The sequence below is a fragment of the Sinocyclocheilus grahami genome, unplaced genomic scaffold (assembly GCF_001515645.1).
Source record: "Sinocyclocheilus grahami isolate Dianchi unplaced genomic scaffold, SAMN03320097.WGS_v1.1 scaffold57.1, whole genome shotgun sequence".
NCBI lineage: Eukaryota > Metazoa > Chordata > Actinopteri > Cypriniformes > Cyprinidae > Sinocyclocheilus > Sinocyclocheilus grahami.
Genome location: NW_015505236.1, coordinates 1,042,022 through 1,062,391, shown reverse-complemented (window position 1 = coordinate 1,062,391; position 20,370 = coordinate 1,042,022). Strand labels below are relative to the sequence as shown.

The 20,370-nt window shown below is 36.8% G+C and overlaps 2 protein-coding genes across 3 annotated transcripts; one reads left to right on the top strand and one right to left on the bottom strand.

Annotated features, from left to right (window-relative positions):
* Positions 1-2,359: 2,359 nt before the first annotated feature.
* Positions 2,360-7,149, top strand: maff (v-maf avian musculoaponeurotic fibrosarcoma oncogene homolog F). The gene is made up of 3 exons (XM_016270546.1): positions 2,360-2,567; positions 4,653-4,714; positions 5,408-7,149. The coding sequence occupies exons 2-3, from the start codon at positions 4,679-4,681 to the stop codon at positions 5,849-5,851; spliced, it is 480 nt and encodes a 159-aa protein (XP_016126032.1). The 5' UTR covers positions 2,360-2,567; positions 4,653-4,678; the 3' UTR covers positions 5,852-7,149.
* A 122-nt stretch (positions 7,150-7,271) lies between these two features.
* Positions 7,272-19,315, bottom strand: tmem184ba (transmembrane protein 184ba). Of its 2 annotated transcripts, XM_016270544.1 has the most exons (10): positions 18,933-19,315; positions 17,374-17,595; positions 17,121-17,286; positions 13,502-13,592; positions 12,848-12,923; positions 12,659-12,750; positions 12,394-12,563; positions 11,842-12,036; positions 9,375-9,401; positions 7,272-9,206 (listed from the first exon to the last, which is right to left on the bottom strand). In XM_016270544.1, the coding sequence occupies exons 1-10, from the start codon at positions 18,939-18,941 to the stop codon at positions 8,977-8,979; spliced, it is 1,278 nt and encodes a 425-aa protein (XP_016126030.1). In that variant the 5' UTR covers positions 18,942-19,315; the 3' UTR covers positions 7,272-8,976. The 2 variants fall into 2 exon arrangements, with proteins under 2 accessions (XP_016126030.1, XP_016126031.1); XM_016270545.1 differs by lacking the exon at positions 9,375-9,401.
* Positions 19,316-20,370: the final 1,055 nt, after the last annotated feature.

Sequence of the window (20,370 nt, the reverse complement as noted above, 5' to 3'; positions counted from 1 at the left end):
AGAGAGAGAGAGAGAGAGAATACGGCCACTGTGGGAGTTTCAGACATTGTTTATTTTATTATCATTATTTATTTATTGCCTAGTACGTTTTAGCATGAATACGTCGAACAAGCTCCATGTCTTTTCTTAAAAGGTTTCAAGTTAGTGAAAGCATGTGTTTGATTTCTGGTCACAGTTGTTACTGATGGGAAGCTATCTGTAGTTCAATTTTGCTATCAGGCAATTTTGTGGGGGAAATAAATAAACTTTTTTTTTTTTTTATTGTGTTTCATTTAGTTTAAGAGTTATTTATTCAGTTACTTATTGAATTGATACTTAATAGTTGTAATAAGGGTCTGTGTTTCCCCAGTGATCACAAATATGCTCAAATACATCTTTGTTTATTTTGATCGCAATATATACGAGAAAGTGTGGTCTTAATAGCCTTAAAATATTTAATGTTTAAAAAGTATGAGTTGTACTTTACGCATGCTTTCTTTTATGGAGCTTAGAGACATAATCTTTTCGTGAAATTAAATGTTTTTAAACACTATATTGAAAATGTTTAATTTACTAATTCAAAAACATAACACATACACAATTAAATATTGGGTGGATACAGGGTGGAACACTGGCTAATGTGGGACACCTAAGCTTCAGTGCATTTATCTCTTCTGTTACCACATTAAATTGGTGTTGAATTCAAGCAGGGTGTCAAGTTATTGAAATCACTTGACTTTCTGGAAGGTATGTCATAAATGCGGCCATGAAAATCATCAAAGAGGAAGCACCTCTTGTGAAGTTCGCACAAAGTTCAGTGACATGTGACTTAGACGAAATTAATGTTACATTACAATTTGCTTAACACATGCTTTTGAAAATACATGTTCCATATTCTTACCATGTGCAGAGTATAGAAGTTTAATATCATTTTTAAGACATCCCATGTTCCAAAGTTTTAAAATAGCTTATGAAATTATTTTGCTATCTTTATTAAGTTAAATTTTTCACTGCATTACATGGTTATTATCAGTGTTGGGGGTAACTCATTACAAGTAATGCGAGTTACGTAATCAGATTACTTTTTTCAAGTAACTAGTAAAGTAACGCATTACTTTTTTAATTTACAAGAAAATTTCTGAGTTACTTTTTCAAAAAAGTAATGCCAGTTACGTTTTCCCATTTATTGACTGACAGCTCTCCTGTCCCCATATTGGGAGAAATCGGGAGTACAGAGGCGTTGTGTGCACTGTGTGAACATGATGTTACTGTAGTTCTAGACTCAATGTGAATGTGCGTCAATTCATCCCACTCACAAAAAACAGATTTAGTATTCATCAAAATGAATTAAAACAGTGAAATGCAAACTCAGAATATGATGCAAACCTGCAATAATTAAATATGTTAAATAACACAAATGTATCTAATCCCATTTTATTAACTGATGTCTTTGCAGCTGACCTTTGATGATCCAGTTCAACCATACTAATAAGCAAAAATGACTTTAGATAAACTAACAATTGTGCTTTGTTTTTTTTATTGCTGAAGAGTGTTTCTTCTCCTGCGTTCTACAGTACAGACGTGGATTTACTTTTCCTTCAGCCTGAGGTTTATTCAGTACACTTTTTGGTGTGAAAGGGCTTTTATATTTGCTATAAATAGAACTTCTTATATTAAAAACAATCAAGCCCTGCTTATATTTAAAAAGTAACACAAAAGTAACATAACGCATTACTTTCCATAAAAAGTAACTAAGTAACATAATTAGTAACTTTTTTTTAGGGAGTAACGCAATATTGTAATGCATTACTTTTAAACGTAACTTTCCCCAACACTGGTTATTATTATTGTCGCTATGTTTTTACAATAAATTATTTAAAATAGTATTTGTGAATAGTATATATCCATTCCATATGTACAGTCCATATAGGCACATTTTTAGACGAACTGATGAAGACAGCAAACACACTGTAGGCCTACTAAATTAATGAACCAAATTAATGAATTAATTTGCTTTGTATAGTGTCCCTGATTTGTGCTCAAGCTGTCCCATATTAGAACATCCACAAATTCTTAAACAATAGACATCCATCTGAACACTGATTGTCATTGGATACATTTATACTGGTTATGATCATTTTTATTCATCGAAAATAAAAGGCTGTGTACATTACACCAGCCATGTAAAAAATATTCACATTAGTCTACACTTTCATCAAACTTGACAACTACGTGTTAAATACATAATAAACTCGTTTTAGACAATATCAAATCAAATGTCGATGGGATTAAATGGGTTAATAAAAAGTAAGTTTTCAAGGTTGTTGACTGATATTTTGTGTGTGTGCTGAGGTCCCGCCCTCATTCTTAAAGCCTTGAGTCATCGTGTGTGTGTTTTATGAATGAAAGGATCCGCTGATGGTGGACTGATTCCGGGGAAAAAAGGCGTTTAGCTCTCTAGTCCGTCTAAACACGGGCCGTGCTGCGATAGCGTATGTCAGTCGAAATACCGAACCAGCGGTGAAAATCGTGGACTGATCCGTATTCAGCTTCGTGTGAAACCACCAAAGAGGAGAAATCAACACCAGGCAAGATTTTCTATTTTTTCTCCTTTCGACATTTGTTTACACTAAGGAAACGGAGTGGTGTTAGCAAACCCGCTGTAACGTTACATGCTCCCAATGTTTGTGTTTTAACGTAATACCCACTTACTGATACTGTTATGGTTTAGATTTTTATATTAACCTATCATTTAGAGTCGCCTTTTATACATTTTTAATAGTATTAGTCTTCATGAGCGCGAATAGCATGTTTTTATCACGATGTCAGGTGTAGCAACAAGCTAACGCGTAATAAGGAAATAGCTGCTTAGATGTTGCCGGTTCAGACCATGGTTCAGACAGATAAAATATATATTTGTATTCAGCGTAATTGTATGTATTATATTCAGAACTACTCTAAAGGTGTAAACATGTATGTTGTTTTCGATGAGAAACGACTAGTCAGCAAAATCTCGGTTTGATTTGAACTAGTAGTATCTTACGTAATAAACGGGTTCTTAATCCTTTATTATGTTTTATTCATAATTATAAGTTGTATTTGATTTTTTTATAATTAAATTGTCGCTTTGTAAGTAACGCAGTACTTAAGGAGCATGTTAACCTCAAGACGTTTCGGGAAAAATGACAGCCCAAGACCTGTGTTGTTGTTGTTGTTGTTGTTTACTAAATAGGAGTTTTATAAACTGTTTATAAGTGAGTGGTAATATTTGTTGTGACTAAGTGACTGGGAATTTTATAAATGATGTAAAACGCGAAATGTGAAAGGAAAGTAAGGAGCTGCTGTGAAGTCAGGAATGGAGAACTTGTGCTGAATCACTGTGACTCCGTGGAAAAGCGCAGTCGGTTATTTGCGGCAGCAGCTCGCGGATGATAGGCGCACTTCCCACGCATGACGGGAAACTCATGGTCAGCAGCGTTCACTTCTTCATCTGGACTTTGACCAGTCATGATTCACTGTCAAGAAAAAAAGTGCTACTCTTTGGATACGGGAAGCCTAGATTTAGAAAAATGAAAATAAGATCGGGAGGTTTGTCTTTAAATGGTCTTACAGATTGAGTCTTCACGAGCTGACCACACAAACCACATTATATATTTATATAAGGAGAGTTCCTGTCTTCTGTCTTCCTTATTATGTGCTAAAATCCACCACCCAGCTATGACGCCATACACCTGTTCATAGTAGTCAACCGATGTCTTTTAATGCTTGATCCCCTGGTGGCCGATATTAAATTTATATTTTTGAATCTGTAAAATAAACATATACAGGCGCATCTCAATAAATTAGAATGTTGTGGAAAAGTTCATTTATTTCAGTAATTCAACTCAAATTGGGAAACTCATGTATTAAATAAATTAAATGCACACAGACTGAAGTAGTTTAAGTCTTTGGTTCTTTTAATTGTGATGATTTTGGCTCACATTTCACAAAAACCCACCAATTCATCTCAACAAATTAGAATATGGTGACATGCCAATCAGCTAATCAACTCAAAACACCTGCAAAGGTTTCCTGAGCCTTCAAAATGGTCTCTCAGTTTGGTTCACTAGGCTACACAATCATGGGGAAGACTGCTGATCTGACAGTTGTCCAGAAGACAATCACTGAAACCCTTCACAAGGAGGGTAAGCCACAAACATTCATTGACAAAGAAGCTGGCTTGAGATGCACCTGTATACTTCAGATGGCAATCGATTCTGTAATACTATAGAATTTTTCAGAAATAAAGAAATAAAAAAAAAATCTATGCTGATGATTAAAAATGGCAACTATATGCAGATATATGAGCCGATATCATCAACACAGCACATCTCGCATAGCATATATCGTTATTTCTGTTGTATAACATCATGCTGTTATTATGTCAGGGTTCTATGCCTTCTAGTGCAAGGTGTCACTTGGCAAAACATTTTTATTAAAATGTTGAGTCCATAATATTTTTATTATGCTTTGACTATTTAATAAAAGCAAGGCACTCAAAATTTTGCAGTATTGTGAATATAGTTATTTCGCTGAGTCAAGCAGCATAACAACGGCCTTTAGCTTTGACCATATTCACAATATAGTGTGACTTTATTCCATTTTCACTTAATCGGTTTATTTGACATTTACAGGTTTCAGGGATACATAAATACAGACAATGACTTCAGACGGCAGAGCCAGTAAAGCCCTGAAGGTAAAGACCATTTTACAGAAAACACTTGAGAATTTTTTTCACATTCTGTAAATTGCAATTTTTACAAAAATATACTGTAAAAAATGCTGGAGTTAAACCTGTTAATTGGCTAACTGTAGCCTAAGTTACCTTACCGTATACAATAAATGAGAAACAGTGAATGGGGTATAACATCACTCTATGTAATTTTACTGTAAAATACTGTCAAAATTATGGTACAGCTATTCACTTGTCAAAACTATGAATTGCCACAATTTATAGAAAAAAAGGACATTCCCAGACGGCACATTGTGACATCAACATCACAGTTGTATTTAATTATTATTTATTTTTTCTCATTTGTGTTATCAGTTATGCATTAGGGTACTTTTCTGTTATTTAGTTAGTGTTTATTGTATTATTTTAGTCTTGTGTGTTACTCTGATGGCATTTTGTCTTTGTGTATGGCCCTGTGAACTGTTTATATAAGGAGTATTGGTCAGGTTTTATGGACAGGCCACTTATGATGAACTCTGATTCATCATGTGGCTTTCTATTTTACCATCTCTGTTATTATGTTGGCTGTGTCAGCATATTTTTGTATAATAACATTATAGCATTTAAATAAGCTGAAAACTACACAGGCACCAATATTCCACCTGGTAATTCCTAAAACATTTTTACAGTAATGCAAATAATGTCCTATTATTTCAGGTGAAGAGGGAATGCGGGGAGAACGTCCCAGTGCTGAGCGACAGTGAGCTCATGTCGCTGTCGGTGCGCGAGCTCAACACGCACTTGCGCGGTTTGTCACGCGAGGAAGTGCAGAAGCTGAAGCAGAGGCGACGCACGTTGAAAAACCGCGGCTACGCGGCGAGCTGCCGGGTGAAGCGCGTGTCCCAGCGCGAGGCCCTGGAGCAGCAGAAGAAGGAGCTGCAGCGGGAGGTGGAGCGGCTGGGGTCTGAGAACGCAGGCATGCGGCGGGAGCTGGAAGGGCTGGGTGCCCGTCTCGCTGCCCTGCAGCGCTTTGCCAGAGGTCTGGAATCCGGAGGAGGCAGTCTGCTGGCCACCACACCCCGTCTGAACACAGCCTCCGTCATTACCATAGTGAAGACACCGCAGCAGGTGCACACCCCTAGAGAGCAAGGAGCATCCTAGGGCTCCACATGGATACGCAGACACACATAGGTACACAGTATGATCGCACAGACAGACAGACCGACCACGTATACTCACATATACAGGAAGAAAAACAAGTTCCAGTTGGGAATTACAGTTTCACTTACATATATAAACACACACAGACTGTATATACAGTCTTATAAATGTCCAAGAATAATCTCAGTACTGTTGTTGTGGCCTCGAATATCATGACAAGTGTATAAGTCTGCACTTATAAAGCTGTTGCTAATGATAGCGTTATTGCTATTTATGCCCATTACTGTGCTTTCTGGATGGTGATATATGTTTAAAAAAAACTTGTCTTCATGCGGGACCAGCGACATTTCAGAAGCTGGTTAGTTTTGCTGGATTATCTCCATGGTATTACCGAGTCATGGGACAAGAGAACGTGCTGATCTATGGATACATACCATTTATATATTTTAATGTTTGTATAAAAGACAAATGTTCAACAACAGACATGAAAGCTATTTTATTTGTGTTCGAAACAAGATGTTTGAAGGTAATTTGTGCTGTGATTGGTCTAAATACTACTTCTGATCGACTAGTTTGGGGTCATTGTTTGAATTATTGTGTGTTTTTTGTAATGTTTACTTGTTGTAATGAGTTAGTCGTTTAGTAATTGTAAAGTATACAGCCTTATTACTTGTAATATGATTCAGTATGTGTGAGGGTCATATTTGTACTAATATTAGAGCGACTTGTTTGTAGTGGTATTTTTGTATTTAAAACCAAGACCATATATATTATTTGCTATTTATGATTAAAAAAACGTATCTGAATATTTTGGACAGCTGGAATATTAAAAAAAAAATACAATTCGAGGGGGAAAAAAAAGTGAGGAAGGGGAATCTGAGGAAGATGTGAAAATAGAGGACGAAGGGGAAGAGTGCAGCCAGAAGAAGTGAGCACTTGCGGCTCACACAGGAGGGAAAACAGGAGGATAAGAAAGTGACAGAAGAAAAGCGAAAGACAAAAATGATATCACATGTACGTCACATCAACCCGTGGTCGTCAGGATGACTTCCGACTACAAGCCGGGTTTACTCCAGTAAACGGAGTGATACTGTATGATCAGGTAACGATCGGCCATGTTAAACGTGGATATCTCTGGTGATTTTTTTTATTGTGTAGTTAGCAATGTCGTCATCAGTACTGAGAATCTAACCTGGTAATATCATGCCCATGATATCTGTGCTTCAGTACAATGTGACGAATGTTTTGTAAGAGGAGAGAGCTCAAAAAAACAACAACCGATGTTTGTATTTATTATCTGTATTTTTCTATGGTAAATTCATTGTCTATTTTATATCATTTAATTGAAATAAATGTTGTATATATTGTATACAGAAATATGTGTATTCACTGAGTAAAAAAACACTATTGCACAAACATATACAGACACAATTATTTATTGTTTTCTAGGCCAGAGCATCAAGGGAAAAAATAGAAGCTAAATCTTTGACATAGTAATACATAATGCTCGGTTCAAAATAACATGACAGTACAAAGAACGTCTTAGTGTAACTTCAAAATGTTTCCACAAAATATATATATATATATATATTTTAAACGTAACAGCACTTCCTATGTTACTTTAAACCACTCTCTGAATAACAACGGACAGAAATAGCTTGCCAAAATGTTCTAGAATATTCGGAGTTATCCTATATATACAAAACTGCTTAGTGCAAGTTACAACAACGTCTATATTATTAAAAGAAATCCTCCCCTTATAAAGAATACACTGCAAAAACACTAACATAACAACTATAAGCAGGTACCATATATACTCGTACTTGGTTCCAGCTGCTTTGTGTTTATACTGGCCTCTATTGTACCAATAAAAGCATAGGACAGTTAATAAGTAACTCCAAAGATGCTATCTAACCAACCGCAAGCTTCAAGCTTGGTCATCAAGGGCCTAGTGCTATCTAAAGAGGTAAAGCGCAAATGGCAGATGCTTCTGAAGAATGGGAGAGACTTTGGTGTGGCTCTCAAGGGATCGGTGATAACAGGCGTGTCCCATAAAGATAAAGGGTGCGAACTGAGATATGCCTCCCTCTAGTGGGATATCTAGAACCAATACAGTACCCAGTAAAAGGATAGCTCACCAAAACTGAAAATTGTGTCATTTACTCACCCTCATGTTTGTTCAAACCTGTATGATTTACTTTCAGTAGAAAACTAAAGAAGGTATTCTGAAGTATGCCTTTGTGTTTCTTTTTGTCCATAATATGAAAAGTTCAATGTTGATGTTAATTTCATTTGAGTGTCTGTGTTTAGCAGAAGAAACAAAAGTTTTAGAATGACGTGAAGGTGAATAAATGATGACAGAATTGTCATTTTTGGGTGAACTGTCCCTTTTCAAATGATATAAATTTCGCATTTCCTTCAGACAACAGAATACGGATAAACTGATGGTACTTGACCGTTCTTTCTCAGTGAAAGTATAGCATACACTAAGAAGCGTAACCTATATAATCCAGACCACCTTAATCTGTAATCTAATCGTGGACCATCAACCTCTCCCCGTCCCTTGATTCATCCGTCAAAACAATAACAGCTGGTACTCTCTCTACCGTCATTGCGCTCTCTCGTTCACAGCCGTACCCGCCCTTTAAATCACTGGGGAAACTATAAACACTGTTGAAACAGAAGCAAAGGTGCACTTGAACTTGTAAATCAAAAATAGAACATTCCCACCGAACGGGGGCCTTCCAATACACTGCTCTTTAGAAATATGCTGGGATGTCCAAACACCCCCTATGTGAAACTACAAGCATAAAAAAATACATCAATCCAAACGCTGAAGTGTCAGACCATGTGGGTTTTCAAAATTTGGCTAAAAGTATAAATGAATGTATTATTTAGTTCTCTGTATAAACATCAACATCAGACAAAAGCGCATCAAGATTTCTTTTAAAGACAACTAAGCAAGTATAAGCAGCTTAAGTTTAGATTCTACTGCACTAGAACGTAACTACTTGCTTAAGATGGTCCTTTAATAACCTGTTCCTATGTTAACCTCATCATTACACTACCGCAGCAGTAAACGGTCCCTTACGGAGTACCTTTGCTCAGGACTACAGGTGAGCGAGTTAAAACTCATCATCGGAGCTAAGCAGCAGGGTTTTCTCATTGTCCCGGGCGCTCACGCAGCTGTGATTGCGGGATATGGGCGGTGCGGTGACCCCCTGCTCCAGGGTGGACTGCTGGGTGTACTGTTGGTAGGCTGGGGAGAAATTGTGGATGGCATCCTGAACCATGTCTCCAGGGTTCATGGTCTCCTTTAAGCTGCTAGAGATGCTCTTCATGGGGGCACAGTGACCTTGAGAAGAACGGAGAACTTAATTAGAGATGGATGATGGCATGAGAGAAGAGACGTTTTAGAAGATTGACTTGTCAGTTTTGGGTGAACTATCCCTTTAAGAGTCCACTGTCCCTACAGTTTCAATTAGAGAGGAGATGTGGTTTAAGATCAGGAACTGTAGCCTACCGTACTGTCCATATGTAGGAACGGGGCCTTTAGAGTGCAGCATGAAAAGGAGAAACAAAGAAAAGATGGAAAGGGGCAGAAGGGTGGATGTGGTGCATGGGATGACCAAATAAAATGAGAAATTGAAAGCAAGATGTGGAAAGATAAACAATAAAAAGCATTGAAAGAATAGATAAGAATGAATGGATTGAGGAATGAATGATTTACAGAAGAAAAGCGAAAGTCAGCCATGACTTCTGAGCCATTATTATTGTGACAAAATGTTGAGAGAATGACTGTTCTTGAAATCTCAATAAAACATGCCTCAATTAGGGAAAAATAAGTACAGCAGCAGTTTTAACAAAGTGACATCTGACGCACGTGCTCAGAGACACTTCCGGTTTTTAGTCAATGGACATTGTTGTGGACCTCCGTGAAGTTGGCACCCCTTAAAAAGAAATAATCACCAAAACTATGCCATTCGTTTCTGCTGCAAAAACCGGTCTCACCGTTTCAAATTAATGCTGCCTTGAAATTTAAGCTTAGTCAACTTGAAATATGAAGTTAGTGAAAATTTGGACCTGACTAAACTTACAATTTTAAGGCAGCACGAACACTAATTTTTATTTATTTATAAACTCTGCGCCCGCGCTAAACGGGGTGGAGAGTAAAGTTCCCGTTTTATTTAAGAAGAGGTTATGGTTACATTGTTTCTTTTAACGGCACAAACCAGCACAAACCGAGCACAAACGAACGGCACCGGTTTGGAGAGATTTGGACGGCATGGGGTGGAGAGCGACGTCACTGGCCAGAATCGTTTTTGTTATTGCTATGATGAAGGGAAAATATATTTGATGTTCATTTCAACAGCACAAACCGGCACAAATCGAGCACAAACGAATGACACCAGTTTTGTGCGATTTAGACGAACTGGGGTGGAGAGTGACGTCACAGCTCCTGAAAATATTTTGGTTATATCCAAGGAAGGAAAATAGATACAGTGTTTGTTTTAACGGCACAAATCAAACACCAACGACCTGCGCTGGTTTGGAGCGATTTGGGCAACATGGGGTGGAGAGTGACGTCACACGGTCAAAAAAATTATGTTTATTAATATCTCAAACACCAAACCAGCACAAACGTAGCACAAACGAATGGCATAGTTTTGGTGATTATTTCTTTTTATGGGGTGCCAACTTCACGGCGGTGTGTTGTGGTTGCAACAAAGTGGTTGCCAAGCAACAGACAAACGTAAACAAAGGTGTATGTTTGTAGAGTAATTTACAACAGCTTTGAACGTGGCTCAGCCAATCAGAATCAAGGACCGGAACTATCCGTTTTATCCACCTTTTTCTTGTCGTAAAAATGGGCGCGGCCATTTGTAAATTATATGGGTCTGGCTTCCGGTCTCATCTGCGTCCATTCCGTCCAGCTATTTTTAGCTGAGCAAAACAGTTCGTTTTGCTGCTTGATATTGAAAGTTGGTGTGTCTTATCATATTATTTCAATGAATTATCTGAAATTATGAACACACTGGTTTGTAGTGCAAACAGTTTTACCGTTTACTGCACGTTGTTATTCTCCTCGTTATTTACCTATAGCGGCTAATGAACCGGAAGTCTCACCCATAGGCTTACTTCCGCGTTGAAGAAAAAGGTGGATAATGCATGTTTGACAGCAACAAACTGTTAATTAATTAAATATCATTCTGCCGTTAAGTGTGTGTATTACACAATCTACATTATGCAGCGGCACCCAGCGGCAGGTGTCAGTCACTACCAAAGGTGCCACACAGCGACACACACCGCGGCAATGTCAGTGACACAGGACGCAGTCCATTGACGTGTCACAGGCCACTGAAAACTGGAAGTGTCACTGAGCATAGCGGCATGTGCCAATGGCATCTGTGCATCAGATGTCATGTCACTTTATGTTAAAACGGCCTCTCAAGAAGTAAGGGGTCAGTAAGTTTTTTTTTAACTTTTGAAATAAATACTTTTATTCAGCAAGGACGGATTAAATTAATCAAAAGATATTAAAGTATTTATAATGTTAGTTAAAATACATACATTTAAGAAAAAATTAAAATTCTACTCATCAAAAGATCCTAAGAAAAAAAAAAATCCACAAAATATTAAGCAGCAAAACACATTTTTAATTAACAAATGATCATGTGACACTGAAGACTGGAGTAATGGCGGCTGAAAATTCAGTTTTGCCATCACAGGAATAAATTACATTTTAAAATATATTAAAACAGAAAAGGGTTATTTTTAATTGTAAAAATATTTCATAATATTACTGTGTTTAACTGTAATTTTTTGATCAAATAAATGCAACCTTCTTTCCAAAACATTTTTAAAAAATCTTACCAACCCCAAACATTTAACTGTAGTGTAAACTACTCTTTTACACTGTTTTACACATATTACAGGAAAAAAAGCATGCCATTTGTTCTCGAACAAAGGAACAAAGGAGTAGAGCTCACCAAGGGAATCCAGTCTTTTGTCCATGTAGACCTTGTAGGTAAACGCATGTCGCAGGGCCAAGGCGGCAAAGAACATCTCGATGCAAATGATGAAGTTCTGGTATCCAGCTGCAACGGTTCCCTCGCCAACAGAAACCTCAGGAGAGCTGATCTGAGGAATCGCACCACATTTCTCCAAGATGGCCAGCAGCATGCCTGTAAGACCAGCGAGATCACAGGTTACTGTGTCAATATGAATGTGCATTCACAATTCCAATCCATTTCACAGAATACTCAAGAAGAAAATTAGGACTTGGTTTTATCCATAAAGAACTGCCATCACATACAGAAGCAAAAACAATAATTGGGCAACATAAAGGCCTACTGACATCAACCGAGTTATTTGAGGGCTGGAGCAGGTTTTGATAAAAATAATATGAAGACATTTTTTTGTTTTTAGAATAATGTAGACTGATAAAATGTCCACTATAAGATTCATATGACCATTTATTGTAAATGGGGTCAATTTTGATTTCATGTTGATTTTAGTATTTCTATAGCAGTAGATCTGACCTTGCCAGAAGGAGAGGAAGATGACTGATTTGACCATGAAGAACTTGAGCATGGGCCTGTAGGGGCTGAGGAGGTCTCGGGTGGCGAAGTAGAACAAGAAAAGGGCATAGAGAGACAGGCTGACGGAGATATTGTAGATGATGGTCACATACAGGTAACCACTAGCGACACTGTGGGATCAGAAACAAAATTCTGTTTTGAAATTTGAAATCTTGAGTATTAGGGAAAATAGTCACAGATCAGACATCACACGAGAAGCACATACTTGAAGTCCCCATCACGGTATTTCCCAAAGGCCTGCAGGATGACTGTAATCATGGCCATCAGGGGTTTTACCACACAGAACTGTAAAGTGGCCTGTAAAATGAATTAATAAACAAATTACTCAAAAAAAGATCTGAAGACAAAAAGATAAATAGGAACAAGGATTTCGGAAAGTGTTTAATATGCAAACCTGTTTGCAAAATCGAAGGAAGCCAATGGAGTAGGTCTTGCCCCAAAGACAACATGTTCCATATATACAGCTGGACCTGCAGCAAAACAAAAACAAGATTGCTTTCACATAAATATTTTAAGCTATTACTTAACCTAGGGTACGTTTACACCTGTAGTTCAGTTATCTTGGTTCTTTTGGCCCGAACCATAAAAGAAAATGATATATTTAATCCCGATTTACTTAGCGTTCACACTGTCATTTTTAACACCGAACCTAAAGATGCAAGACAACAGGCATAAGGATACGGTTGCAACCTGATTGGTCAATTTCATGACTTTTATTAACAAACATCCAAAACTGCTGTGTTCTGGGCTAAGTGCGCTCGTTTTATGTGTGTACATGCAAAACTTTTTTTATTTAGTTGATAACTCACAAAGAGTTTCTAAAATATGTAAAAGAGTCAAAACAGCAGCAGGAGTTTGAATGGCAGTGTTCGCACTTATTGAAATGAGCCGCACTAACAGAGCAATCGCACTAGATTTCATTTGAATCAAACCAAACCTGCCAAACACACCTGGAGTCTCATCAAACATCAATAAGAGCACTGATTTGAGGCATGCTTTAAAAAGTTCTCACACAACAGTATAAGTGGAAATGGAATATGACACTCACTCAATGGGTTTTCCTCGGATCTCAGCCATGATAGCGCTCTCACCTCCAAGATATTCATAGCACAAGCTCAAGAAGTTATAAATCACAAATGCTGCAAAAAAGATGGATTGAATTAGCACTGAAAATACATCTTTATTTTACATGAGAGATTCAAGTCTGGTGATTACTTTCGAGTTTTCTCAGAAAATAGTTTAATAGTTCAATAGTTTAATCTCATACTGTGGCACTGGCAGTCAAACACAGCAGACCTTTCGGACTAAATCCCATCATCAGTGTTTCACCAAACACCAACAAAAGACTTTTGCTAAACAATGCAGTGGTGCACGGCAAAACATCCCTTGTGATGGTCTGGCCATGCCACGAATAAAAGAATTAAAGTACCAGAATCTTTCATCCTTTGAGCACACCATGTGATTTTCTACACCAAAGCTTATAGGACGCTCACAAAAATGACATCGATTTTTAACAGTCTTGTTATTTTTACCATTCATTTTCTCCATTAGGATTTCAGAGACTTCTTCAATTAAGAGTTCTAAAGCATGAACCAAACCGACCAGATCGAAGATTAATCACAAAATAACTAACTTTAATTTGAAGTGATAAAGTACACTACCATTCAAAAGTTTGGGATCTGCAAGGTTTTTGAAATAATTCTCTTATGGTCACCAAGGTTGAATTTATTTATTTATAATTATCATTATTTTTAAAGATTTTTTATGGGCTTTTTATGCCTTTATTTGAACAAGACGGTATAGAGTAGACCGGAAAGCATTGTGTAGAGAGAGAGGGGATACGCGGTTTATGCTTTGATCTGAACGTAAACAACATATCCGCGTGATGCGGCTGACACTGAACAGCATACGTTGTTTACGTTCAGATCAAAGCACGCGCATTCGTCGTGATACTCTCCAAAATGGCGCCAGGGTGATGCGGAGGAGACGAATTGTTAAATAAAGTCCTTATTTTTGTTTTCTTTGTGCACAAAAAGTATTCTCATATTTTCGTAAAATTACGGTTGAACCACTGATGTCCTTGCTACGTTTCTGGACCTTGATCGTGGTAATTACATTGCTGTCTATGCAGGGTCAGAGAGCTCTCATAATTCATCAAAAATATCTTAAAGGGGTCATATGATGTAGCTAAAAAGAACATTATTTGGTGTAATGAAATGTGTTTATGCGGTTTAAGGTTCAAAACACATTATTTTCCACATACTGTACATTATTGTTTTTCCTCTATGCTCCGCCTTTCTGAAACGCGTTGATTTTTACAAAGCTCATCGGTCTGAAAAGCGAGGTGTGCTCTGATTGGCCAGCTATCCAATGAATACCTCAAGCGTGTGACGGAAATGTTACTCCCCTTACATATTGTGATGCCTAGTCCCAGCCGGAGCGACGAGACAAAAACATTAAAACCCATTATAAACTAGGCATTTGTTGCATCCAGTGGGGACATAATTACGGATTATAATGACTTATACTGTCTTTTTACAAGTTGCATTGCATCACGCCGCGAAAACATAAAACCATGTCTGCATTTGTGATCGGAGAAATGACAAACAACAAGCGCTACTCTACACTGCTCAAAACTCGTGTTTTAATCATCAGTGGCAAATTCTTTAAATATGAAAAACGTACTTACAGTCTGTGAGTCAGAACAGCCGGCATTGTAGTCTACTCTACCAGGATCAGGAAACAGTCCTCCATAAAATGCGCTGCACACATCTGAATATTTGGGTTGAACTGTTCTGGAACAGTGTTGTAAATACAACTTAACCACTGATTTCTAGTCGTGTCCTCTTTTGGAAGGCCAAACAAAGTAGTTTCGTTTTCACAACGAAACACAGCGTCACACGTGTTCCGAAGATGAACGAAGGTCTTACAGGTTTGGAACGACATGAGGGTGAGTAATTAATGACAGATTTTTCATTTTTGGGTGAACTATCCCTTTAAAGAAACTGTTTTCTATTTGAATATAGTTTAAAATGTATTTTATTACTGTGTACATTTATTTTAAATATAATTATATTACAACATTAAAAATGGTCAAAAATTCTGTCAATTTTGATCGGTCTGAACAAAAGTATACATTTCCTTTAAAAAAGGTCACACTTTATATTAAGTGGCCTTAACTACTATGCACTTACATCAATATACTTGTGTTCATATTGTATTGCAAAACACTTTTGCTACTATTGAGGTAAGGTTAGAGACAGGTTTGGTGGTATGGGTAAGTTTTAGGGTGGTTTAAGGTGTAAGGGATGGCTCAACAGTGTAATTACATGCAGGTATTTTTTAAAATATAAGCACAATGTAAAAACACGTATGTACACAATAAGTGCATACAATCAAATTACTCATTTAAATGCAAGTACATAGTAGTTAAAGCCACTTAATATAAAGTGGGACCAAAAAGAATAACCTAACCAGCTACTATTAGCTATATTTTTAATGTATAATAATAATTTTTTGTGGTTTTCATAATCAAGTGTGGATCAAATTCACAAAAGTACTGTTATGAAACATTCCTATGTTATAATCTTAAATCTGTATCTTTATGTAGAAAATGAATGAGATTTTTACTTTCAGAACTGTTGCACTCTATTAAATCATGCAAAACAGTATGACACTTGGTTGTGAGACTCCAGTAGATAATTTCAAAGAACTGCGCTTATGAAGCAACTGAACTGTGCCAATATTCACAGCATCCCCAGCGGGTGTTAATTTGTCCTTTTCCCTTGCTCTGTGGAACAGTGTATGTGTGACAGTGGAGACTGGAGCTCAGCTCTATACATAGCATGTGCACCCTCCAGCCACAGCTGCTCTTCACTGTTTGAGTCGAGAGACAAGGTCTGGTGAGTGTGAAGAGCTTACCAAACCCTCCCACCCTCAAAACACATGGAAGCATTAATACACCCAATTAAAAGAAATCAAAATTATCCAAACATATATCTGTGAATGAAACATTGTACCACTTGCTCTTTACAACCAAGCAAGAACTAAAATGAATTAATCATTTAAAAACCTACCGATTTGAATATTGCTATGGCACAGTACCAGTGTTATTTTAAGCATCCCTGAAATACTATTATAGTGTTGTTAAGATTTTGAATTAGATTTAATTTTTTCTATATTTTTCTGTTCTTATTTTAATTGTAGATTTTTTAGTACAGGTTTAGTAATTGTGTTGCATGGTTGACATTTTTATTAGTTTTCTATATAGTTTAGGTTCATTTCGTTTTAGTTATTTTAGTAGTTACAAAAATGAGAAATTTTGCATTGGCAACTAGCTGGAATAATATTCAGTTTAAAATGTAGTTAAAATTTACATTTATGTTTTTTTATATATTTTATTTCAGCTAAATGTTTAAGTAATGAAAATGTTTTTAGTTTTAGTCAACAATAACAACCCTGCACTGTACTAGGCTGGTGCCAAACGAGCACCTGGTTTATTAGTTTATCCATGTGCATCTGCTCCACTGATGTGCGATAAACACAGTTACTACGCAACAATCGCTTCTGGAAATCCCAGCTGACTACAGATCCAGAGAGCCTCTCAGGCCGCATAGGTGTCGTGTTTAAAGCTCCATGCGCAAAAACAGCTTAAAAAAAAGGCCTACCCTCATAGCAATCCCTGACTGTGTCGAAGTACACATAGTACTGGTCGTTGGTAAAGAAGAGAAGGCTGAGCCAGGAGTCAAAGGCGTAGATGGGTACGATGAAAAGGATGCGCACTATGTGCCTCTGCTCCTTGGGAGAGCTGTAGTAACGCAAATGCATGTAGATCTGCAAAAAAATCAAATATAAACACATTGAAATACACTGACTGAGTTTCGAATCTCAGGTCCAGCTGATTAGAGTGTTTTTTTTTACCTGGTGGCAGGTGAGTAGAAGTGCTGTCCACACAAAGAAGCCTGACACTGCCTGGGCTGTGGTTGTCATGAGGAAAATGGGCTGCTCTGGAGTGAGCAGAGGAGCTTCTGGTAACCAGGAGATGTTGGATCCAGTAGGAGCCATTGTGGCTAGTGAACCAGGAGCCATCCCGACAACTTCCTCCCCAAAATGATCGGACAATGGCACGTCACGTCTCAAAAGCTGTGGCGATAGAGATTGGATGTTAAAATCAGTGGGAATCAAACATGCTAAAGAAGGGTGTAGAAAAGTAGAAAAGTGATGTACTGGAACAATATTGAGTTTAAAAATGCCATGAAAATGAATCAGACAGGAACGAGGAGTGTACAACAATATGACGTCACCATGAATCATTTCACAGTAATATTGTGCAAGATAATGTGGGCAAGCAAAGAAATGAAACAAAAAATCAGCCAGAGATTAAAGACGCAATATAACGGAAGTAGAAACAGATCTTTTCTCGATATGGTGATGTAGCCTACATCCGAGTGAAATGGGTTATCGGAAAAAACAGTAGGGTGGGGACTTGGCTCTAACCATCATTTGTTGGTCAGAACGTGAACTTGAGGTCAACTGTAAGAAATGGAAAGCGTTTAAGTGGACAAAACAATTGTAGAAGTCTGGCATGCGTCACTAGAGAGAAGTCTATGGTTTCAATGGAAGATTGAATTATAATATTTTGATTAAAAATGACAAGGTCAACTTTTCATGAAACATAAGAATGGATGATTCGTTCACCATAAAGTCAATAATATGCATTAGGGAATAGATAGGGTGAATTTTCATTTCATGCTTTAATGAACATGAACATTTTTATCTACCAATTTCCTATAATGATTTCCAATGTATGAAGACTAGTTGCACATCTGTTTCAGAATAACCCCTAAAATGCGTAAAAATTAAAAAGTGTGGCAGTATTCAGACATGAAAAATGGTTTCACCACTATACATAAGAACTTACTGTAACCTAAAACAGGGCAAGGACAAATTAGGTTTGCAGAAAGTGGGTTTAATTTCTGTATTTACAAATGATGAAGAACAGGAAATTGTGTTTATCCATATGTGTGTGTATCTCACATCTTAGTAAATGTGGCTGTCTTCATTGTTTACACCAACTTAAAGCTAACTTCGTAATTTTTTTTTTATCTGATACTTTGTTTTGTCATATTTACTCACTCTAATGTTGTTCAAACCTGTATGACGGTCTTTACTTTAGTGTTTTCTGGAGTTGATCGTGTTCATTGTATTGAAGAAAAGACAATGAAAGTCAACACTGACTGGTGAGAAGAAAAAAAGTCCTACACGTTTGAATCAACATGAGGGTGAGTAAATTACACGGTTTTAATTATTGGGCGAACCGTAAATCACGTTGAATGCATGCGGAGTTTACTTTTTGTGTAATATGTTGACCTTATTTGGAAGAACATCGTAAATGTAGTTGAGTCACATAACGTTAGCTGAAGTTCGCCCTAAAATTAGTAAGGAAAAGTATCTACAAACTAGAAAAACGGGCAACTTACCAATAACATAAACGCAGATTTAAAACCATTCGTCGTGCACAAAGGAAAACAAATGAGAAGCAATTCGGCTTTAATTCTTCAAAGCCATCGCTGCTGCCCGTCATCCATGTTTATATTCCAGCGCCGTTGATCTCTGCTGGAAAATCTGCGCTCCGTGCTTTTTTATTTGTTCCCATACAGTAATTCACCACGTCTTTGGACCGTTTACAGTGCATTCGCGACGGTTCTAAAGATTTTTACCTACAATCGTAGTTGGGTTGCCGTTGAAAGGCAGTTCCTTCCCTCCCAACTGCCCTTGCTGTTCAATAAAATCTCTCGCGGATTAGTTTAACGGGGATAAAAGTGGAAAGCGGCTGTGAAGTCTACTACAACAACACGCGGCTTTTTTTCTTTTTTTTCTAAAATGGACCGTAGCTTTAGAAACTTCAAAATAAAAGTCATTGCTCAGCGACGCAATTTGCAGTAAATAATGCATTTGTAAGAATTACGTACTGTTTATTGTGGACCAGTGTATTTAAAAATATAAATTGGAATAAAACTTGGCGTATTTTGTGAAATATGCTGTTTAAATAATAAAGAAAAATAGGTTACATTTAAAATTTTACATGGTATATATCCAGCTAAAAGTGTGCTAGAGAGATTTAATTTGGATATTGATTATTCCTGTGATTTTTGTTCAATGGAAAAGGAGACTTTTGTCCATCTGTTTTGTAATTGTGTTTACACAAGGATTTTCTGGGTGGATATGGAACATTTCATTAGAAGGAAAACAAATATTATATTATATTCAAGTTAAATTATTTTGATTTATGTATTATTCCAATGAAAGTAATAATAATAATTGTACTTTACTTGTACAACTTTTTATTATTCTGGGAAATGTTCACATACATAAGAAATGGTCAGGATCCAAGCCAAATTGAATTTATTTTCTTCAGGAAACAAAGGACTACTGCACCGGTTTGGACATTGGAACATTGTTAATAAAAAAAGCAAAGAAGACTTGTAATATTTATCATGAATATACAATTTTTGAATAATGAATCAATTGTTTATACACTCTAGCATGTTTTATGTACATTTTTGTATACTGTTGTTGTATATTTTGTTCTGGTCAATAAAAAAAAAAAAGAATTATGTAATACTGAACGTCGTTTGCTAGAATTTTACAGATAAATAAAAATAAATACTTCGTATTGTTTAATAAATAGTACTTACTCATTTCATCCAAATTTATTCCCAAATGAATGAGCTCATGTACATTATGCCTTGGATAAAACATGCATATGTATGTTTTCGGTTTACTTTAACTTCGTTTCATACTTTCATTTAGTGCAGTAACACTTTGAAATATAGTTTTATAATGTGAATCAATTCAGTTACTTATTCAAAATGTGTCGGTTTCTCCACTTTTCACACGTTTACATACATATAAAGT

Coding starts and splice junctions, on each gene's coding strand:
- tmem184ba (XM_016270544.1), bottom strand. Junction 12,924..13,501: donor ATCCGAGGAAAACCCATTGA/GTGAGTGTCATA, acceptor GTTTTGCTGCAG/GTCCAGCTGTATATATGGAA. Junction 9,207..9,374: donor TCCTACATATGGACAGTACG/GTAGGCTACAGT, acceptor GTTCTTCTCAAG/GTCACTGTGCCCCCATGAAG.
- maff (XM_016270546.1), top strand. CDS start 4,679: ATGACTTCAGACGGCAGAGCCAGTAAAGCCCTGAAG. Junction 4,715..5,407: donor GAGCCAGTAAAGCCCTGAAG/GTAAAGACCATT, acceptor CTATTATTTCAG/GTGAAGAGGGAATGCGGGGA.